The sequence below is a fragment of the Cebus imitator genome, unplaced genomic scaffold, assembly GCF_001604975.1.
Source record: "Cebus imitator isolate Cc_AM_T3 unplaced genomic scaffold, Cebus_imitator-1.0 Scaffold148, whole genome shotgun sequence".
In the NCBI taxonomy this organism is placed as follows: domain Eukaryota; kingdom Metazoa; phylum Chordata; class Mammalia; order Primates; family Cebidae; genus Cebus; species Cebus imitator.
In genome coordinates this window covers 4,732,954-4,740,709 of record NW_016107463.1, presented here as the reverse complement: position 1 = coordinate 4,740,709, position 7,756 = coordinate 4,732,954, and the positions used below count along the sequence as shown (strand labels likewise).

At 40.9% G+C, this 7,756-nt stretch overlaps 1 protein-coding gene across 2 annotated transcripts in view; it reads left to right on the top strand.

Moving 5' to 3' along the window:
- The window catches only part of COL21A1 (collagen type XXI alpha 1 chain), a 191,064-nt gene that overhangs the window by 87,846 nt on the left and 95,462 nt on the right, over positions 1–7,756 (top strand). Inside the window, exon 10 of one of the 2 annotated variants that reach the window (XM_017542926.1) lies at positions 370–432. In XM_017542926.1, coding sequence (XP_017398415.1) covers positions 370–432 — 63 coding nt within the window. The remainder of the gene's footprint in view (positions 1–369; positions 433–7,756) is intronic. The other variant, XM_017542927.2, reaches the window with a different exon arrangement.

Below are 7,756 nucleotides of genomic sequence, written 5' to 3'. Positions count from 1 at the left end.
AAAAAAAAAAAAAAAAAAAGCCTTATGAGTCAAATATTTCTATTATGGAGACCATATTTGCTATGGCACTTTATAGTTTGTTCAGAATTCTAAAAATGTATCCTACCATAAATGTGCACATTTTGCATCAGTGAAAAATACTTGCTATAGTTACACTTGGTATGGTCACATAAAAAAATCATTGGAAGTTCAATATAATAAAATGCATTTGTTAAATAAGCATTTAAAATCTGACATAATTTTTAGCCTTTTTTTAACATACAAAAAAAAAAGCCTCAAATAATGGAATTGGTTTTGAACTTGTTGGTCCTAACTGCACCAATGTGGCTGGTTGTTTTGTACTCATAAGTTTGTTTGCTTCCTGCTTAGGGTGATCCTGGACTGCCTGGGAACCCTGGCTATCCTGGACAACCTGGTCAAGATGGTAAGCCTGTGAGTACTGAAAGCTTAGTCATCTCCGGTATATCTGGGATTATAGTGTCAAAGTAAAAGTTTTGCCGAGCAAAGTTAAATAGGCAAGGAAGGCTTTATTCACGACTGCTGCCATAGGAAGCAGAGACTGAACTCAACTCTGTTGAAACAAAGGGAGCTAGGGTGTGTGGGCACTAGGACAAGCTAATGGAAAAGCAGTAGAGGACTCTGGATGGGAGGTTGATCAATAGCCTTAAGCACATTGAGTTATTTCACAGTTTGCAAATGTTTGCCTCTGTGAAGTCTGCCTTTGCTAATTAGTGCTCATCAAAGTTAGGCACCTGCCCTCCCTTAGACACTGGAAGATGGTGGGGGCACTATCCTCTTTGATGATTACATTTCAAAGGGGTAGCTCACCCGTTCTTGAGAAAGACATTTCTGGGCTATAAAACTGGCAAGCAGCTTTTTAAAACATTTACATCTCAAAGGAACAGAAAGAATTTACAATTGTAAATTCTCTAAAGCAAACGCTCTAAGGAAAAGGGAGGTCAGAGATTCAGTCAGGAAGAAATCTGCCTCAGTTTAGTCAAGCTGAGGAGAATGTTAAAGCCAGTTTGGCAATACAGTTAATATTCAATAAAAAATATTGTCCAGTGAGTTCTTAGTATCATGAACAGCTCGTTTTAGAAATGCTATTGTCTTTTTCTCCACATGTCTGTGGAAGCTTTCAAGTTAAAAACCCTTTTAAAGGTAATGTTATTTTCCTGAAAACGTATACACTGGAATATATTTATAGTCTGACTAAAAATATAATATCCTCTAAGTCTTAAGGAAACTTCAGAGATGTAAAGGGAACATAAATCAACTTTAAAGCATTTTAGGCAAATATTTATAGGTGAGTTACTATCAGCATGTTTATAAGAGTAAACAAACATTAAGAATTAGCTTTTGGCTGGGCATGGTGACTCATGCCTGTAATCCCAGCACTTTAGGAGGCTCAGGTGGGTGGGTCACTTGAGGCCAGCAGTTTGAAACCAGCCTGGCCAACTTGGTGAAACCCCATCTTTATTTTAAAAAATACAAAAATTAGCTGGGTGTGGTGGCACACACCTATAATCCCAGCTACTGAAGAGGCTGAGGCACAAGGATCACTTGAACATGAGAGACAGAGGCTGCATGAGCTGAGATCATGCCAGCCTGGGTGACAGCGTAAGACGGTCTCAAAAAATAAATAAATAAAAATAAAAAATAAATAAATAAAAAGGAATTAGCTTTTGAATATTTGAATGTCAAATCATAATTGTCACCAAAATAAAGTATTTCCTGAGATTTTATCACGAGACATTAATTCTTACCCTGAAAGAGTGGGAATGTTTCCATTGTGAATCAAAATTGTTCAAGGAATGAAAGAACCATAGATATAATGTGAAATCATCAATACCTTAACCATGAGGGTGGAAGAGTTGCTTAAATTCCTGAGAGAATTTTCCTAAGAAAAATAACAACAACAACAACAACAACAACAACAAAAATAGCCAGATTTTGAAGAAGTGGTAATGTGCTGAGGCTTTTTATACTAGTTTTGCATGGGAAAGGGATGGATACAAAGGCAAACCACTCTAGAGAAAGATTATCAAAAAGGGAGGTTAATTATCCTTAGCAAACTAACACAGGAAACCAGGTACCACATGTTCTCACTTATAAGTGGGAGCTAAATGATGAAAACATGTGGACACATAGAGAACAGTACACACTGGAGCCTATTGGAAGGTGTAGGGTGGGAGGAGGGAGAGGGTCATGAAAAATAACTAATGGGGGCCGGGCGCGGTGGCTCACGCCTGTAATCCCAGCACTTTGGGAGGCCGAGGCGGGTGGATCACGAGGTCAAGAGATCGAGACCATCCTGGTCAACATGGTGAAACCCCACTCTCTACTAAAAATACAAAAAATTAGCTGGGCATGGTGGCGCGTGCCTGTAATCCCAGCTACTCAGGAGGCTGAGGCAGGAGAATTGCCTGAACCCAGGAGGCGGAGGTTGCGGTGAGCCGAGATCGCGCCATTGCACTCCAGCCTGGGTAACAAGAGCGAAACTCCGTCTCAAAAAAAAAAAAAAAAAAAGATAACTAATGGGTACTAGGCCTAACACCTGGGTTATGAAATTATCTGTGCAACAAATCCCCATGACATAGGTTTACCTAGATAACAAACCTGCACATGTACCCCGAACTTAAAAGTTAAAAAAGAAAAGGAAAGCATACTTGGGGAATTTTTTTTTTTTCTTAAAAAAAGGGAGGCCAGGCTGGACACAGTGGCTTACGCCTGTAATCTCAGCACTTTGGGAGGCCGAGGCGGGCCGATCACAAGGTCAAGAGATCGAGACCATCTTGGTCAACATGGTGAAGCCCCATCTCTACTAAAAATACAAAAATTAGCTGGGCATGGTGGCATGTGTCTGTGGTCCCAGGTACTCGGGAGACTGAGGCGGAAGAATCACTTGAACCCGGGAGACAGAGGTTGCAGTGAGCCGAGATTACACTACTGCACTCCAGCCTGGTGACAGAGCAAGACTCCCTCTCAAAAGAGAGGCTGAAGGGGTGAACAAAAGTGGTGGCCGCCTGGAGGTGCAGAGGGTTAGGGCAATGTTGTGTGGTTGTTGGGGGAGCATTATTTTCAGCTCAGGCACAGGGAGTAAGAGTGTGAGGCCAATCCACTTAGGGACTTTGAGACAGAAAGTGATTTGTTTTGTGATTTAGAAGGATAAATATAAATGCTGTTTGGAGAGCAGATTACATAAGGACAAGAGTAGAAGAGAGGAGACTATGCGGGAGGTTGTTTCATGATTCTGAGTGGTAAGAGTAGCTTGTACTAGGGTGATATGGTGGGAGAAGTAGATTCTGGATTAGTTTTAATGTAAAGCTGACTAGAATTGCTGGCACATGTAGATATAGGGTATGAAAGGAAGAGAGGAGTCAAAGAAGAATCAAAGGAGTATACCTTGAGCTGCTGGGTGAATTGTGGTGCCATTTACTGCACTGGGCAAGACTGGGGGAGATATAAGTTTTATAAAAGTGTCTTAGTGTATTTTCTGTTGCTATCCCAGAATACCACAGACTAAGTAATTTTTAAACAAAGGTTCATTTGACTCATTATTTTACAGGCTGGAAAGTCCAAGAGCATGGCACTAGCATTTGGCAAGGTCATGGCAGAAATCATCACATGATGAGAGTGTGAATGAGAGGTAGTGGAGTGGAAGTAAGCAAGAGAACAAGCGGGTCAGTCAAATTCATCCTTTTTAAATCAAGAATTCACTTCCTTGGTAACTAGCCTACTCCCACAGTAATGACCTTGATCTCTTCATGAGGGCAGTGTCTCTAGGGCCTAACTACCTCTTAAAGGCCCTACATCTCACTACTGTTACAGTAGCAATTAAATCTCAATGTGAGTTTTAGAGGGGGAAAACATTCAAACCATAGCGGGGGGGGGGGAATTGGGACTATATTCTTGGACAGGTTTGAGGTGTCCAGTTGGGACTTATTTTCATGTAGATGCATGCAGAATCATAAGAGCAGATGAGATCACTTAGGAAAAAAATATAAATAAGAGAAGGTGGCAGGAGACTGACCACAGGGCTCTTTTACAGGGGAAAAAGAGGAAGTGGGTCTAGCCAAGGAATTTGGGGACTGATCAGTGAGATGGGAGGAAAACCAGGGAGTGTCATCCTATTAGGTGTATTATTGTTGTCAACAGATCCAGAAGAATCAGGCCTATAACTAGACCATTGAATTTGCTATAGGAGGGTATTTGAGGAGTTTGAGGAGTAGAATTTCAGGGAGGGTAGTACAAACAACAGATTGAAATGAATTAAGCAGAGAGTGGGAGATAAGAAAATGATGACAGTGAATATAGGTGCATTTTTTGAGAGATCTAAAGGGAAGCAGAGACACAGAGCAGTAGAATTGGGGCAGTGTTTTAAAAGTAGGGTTTTTTTTTTTTTTAAATGGGAGATATTGTAGTTTTTTTTTTTTTTCATAATGATGAAAATGAGGCAAAAGAAAAAAAGTCAAAGTTTGGAAGGTAAGGGGTATTTTCAGGAAGAAAATCTATAGGTAGGTTGGAGGGCATTGATTCTAGTTACAAAAGGAGAGCTTGTCCTGGATGAAGAGTGTGAGCAGTTAAATCTTTTCATGAGCTAGAGGTCGAGCCAATAGCACTGAAATAGCTATGTGGGCTATTTTTGGGGAATAAGTTGAGGGAATTGTCATAAGACAGCTTCTATCTGAATGGAACTGAATTGAGTGAATAGACTCCAAACTTAACCTCTTACCTTTTGCATTTATCTTCAACCCCCATTATATACCAACATTTGCCTTATAATTTCTCTTATAATCCATTCTTTTCTCACTTTACCTAAAGTCTCACATGACTTTATTGCATTTCCTCACTGCATTTCCTTAATCTCACTGAAGATACTTCTCTGAGGTCCTCTGTGAGTTTTGCTCTAATTATACTGGGTGAGCTGAGTTTTATAAATGTGAGCCTCCTTGGCTTGGAGACCCCTTCCCTGGAAACTACTTTTTTGTTACTGGCAGCTGAAGTGCTATACTGACTCCAAAGCCAATACGTTTCACACACTGATATCATCTGCTGATGCCTCATAATGACACAGAGCTCCCTGACAGCACTATTAAATTATTTATGCCTTCTTTTTAGTGATACAAAATCCCGGGCAATGTTTGGAGGTGAGTGCTGAGCAGGCCTTCCACACGCTATCAGCCCTTGGTTTTCTTTGTTAAAGTCTTCCCATGCATGCGGTACTGGAGGTGAGTTATTGTTGGCCTGATACGATGCTCATGGATATTACTCTATGACGCTGACTAAAGTTATAATAGACTTGCCTCATCTCATTCAGTGCATGCGTGTGTTTTGGTGCCTGTGTGTATGATTTTACACATAGATCGTCATGGTAGTGTCTGATAGTAGTCTCAAAGAAAAATGCAAGTGTGAGAGGAAGAATAATGGTTCCTCAAAAATGTCCACGTCCTAATCTTTAAGACCGGTAAATGTGTTGCTTTACATGCAAAAGGGACTTTGCAGATATCATTAATTTAACGTTCTTGAGATGGGAGATTGTCCTGGATTATCTGGGTACCCAGATATAATCACAAAGGTCTTTGTGAAAGCGAGGCAGGAGTGTCTTAGTCAGAGAAAGAGAGTCAGTTATGGAAGCAGAAAACACCGTGAGGCAATCATGAGTCCAGGAATGATGGTAGCCTCTAGAAGTTGGAAAAGGGTAGCTCTCCTTGAGCTTCTACAAGGAATGCATTTTGGCTGACACCTTAATTGTATCTAAGATTCCTTTCAGACTTCTGGCCTCTGAAACTGTAAGGTAATGAATTGTTGTTTTAAGCCACTATGTTTGGTGTAATTTGTTACAGCAGCAGTAGGAAACTGATGTATCAGCCCAAATCCTGTCTTCCCAAAGGTATGACTTTTTCTTAAATATCCAGCCCCTTCCCCTAGTCTCCCATTCTCCCCCACATTTCATTCCCCCTACAGGGGATGTGAGGTTGGGTGGTCAGGCAGGAAGAACAAGCAAGCCTGGGAGCCAAAACAGCTGAGGGTCATTAGTACGTGTTCAAGGCCAGGACCCAGTGGGAGTGAGAAGGTGTGGGTGGGGCCTCTGGCTTGGCTATTGGAGCCATCTGGACCAAGGAAACTTGGATGGAACAATTTGAAGGGAATTCTGCTTTGTTTGGACTTGTTTCTGTGCAACCCCCCTCAATAAGCAATTTGAATCTCTTACACACGTTATAACCAGGCCAAGCCAACTGAAACTTTAAATAGGAAATTATTCCACTCTGGAGAAATACTAATTTTCACAAGGAAAGTGCCTTCAACCAAAATTTAAGAGCTATTTCAGATCCTTCTATTTCTTTCTCAGTTTTCTGTCAGTTAAATAATTTCTATATCACAGTGTCTGAACAAATTATTGTTTTACTATTTTAACACTACAAAAGAGGTAGGGGAAATATTTATATATCCTGCGAGGTAATTCAGAAAAGTACAACTACTAAAGGCGTTGTACAGATATGGCATTGATTTGTTAAAGAAGGCCATATGTGGAAATAGCACTAGCTTATGAGTTTATAGGAGTTTATATTTTTACAGTGCTCATTTCTCTTTTCTGTTATCATTAGTTACTCTCTATGAAGTAAAGTACTTTACTGAAGCAAAAGCCCAAGCTGGTCATTGGAGAGATCTGGGGTTGTTTAACTCTTTGTTGAGTAAAGCTGCTTTGCTGTTATGGGCCTCAGTTTTTTCGTCTGGAAAATGAGAAAATGTTTCCAGATGAGGCCCAGGTTCCCTCTAATCTGATATTCTAAGATCCCGTGGGCTAGGTGCAGTGGCTCACACCTATAATCCCAGCACTTTGTGAGGCCAAGGTGGATGGATTACAAAGTCAGGAGATGGATAACATCCTGAACAACATGGTGAAGCCCTGTCTCTGCAAAAAATACAAAAATGAGCTGGGTGTAGTGGCGTGAAAGCCAAACTCATGACAATGGCCTGAAGAACGAGGATTACTACTTGGGAAGCTGAGGCATGAGACTCGCTTAAACCCAGGAGGCAGAGGTTGCAGTGAGCCATGATCATGCCACTGCATTCTAGTCTGGTGACAGAGCAAGACATGTCCTCAAAAAAAAAAAAAAAAAAAATTCCATGAAGTCCATTATATTTGCTAAGAGAGAAGTAGACTAAGCTGTGGAATTCTAGAGATGATTTTCTGTATTAATGGTCTTAGGAGTGAATTGGGAAAACTGATAGTTCACTGCTACCAATGTACAAAGGAGTGGGTTGGTCACCAGGTCACAGTTGGAGATTCAGTTCCCCCCAACACCTTGCCCCTTTAATGTGCCTCTGCAATGCACTATGGGTGCCCACAGGGGCCAGCCTTCTATGGAGGATTGAATCTCATAGAAATAAATAGCAGTCATCACAGGTAGGGAATTTCAAAGTCACATGACTGAACAAACCACAAAAATATAAAGTACTAGTTGGGAGAGGGTTAATAGGAAATAAATTTGGATAGGGAAGAAGGAGAAGGAAGGGAAGATGGCATAGAGTTCTCTAGGCCATTGTCATGAGTTTGGCTTTCGGTTGGAGCGAGCGATGGAGTAACTGGAGTAGAAAACTGGTGTGATTTAACTTATTTTAAAAAGAAATTACTTTGGCTTCTGAGTTGAGAGTAGATTTTAGGGACATGAGGGCAAACACAGAAAGAGAAGTCAGAAGGCTCTTGTAATAATTCAGGGGTGAGATGATGGCAGGTAGGGTCAGAGTGATA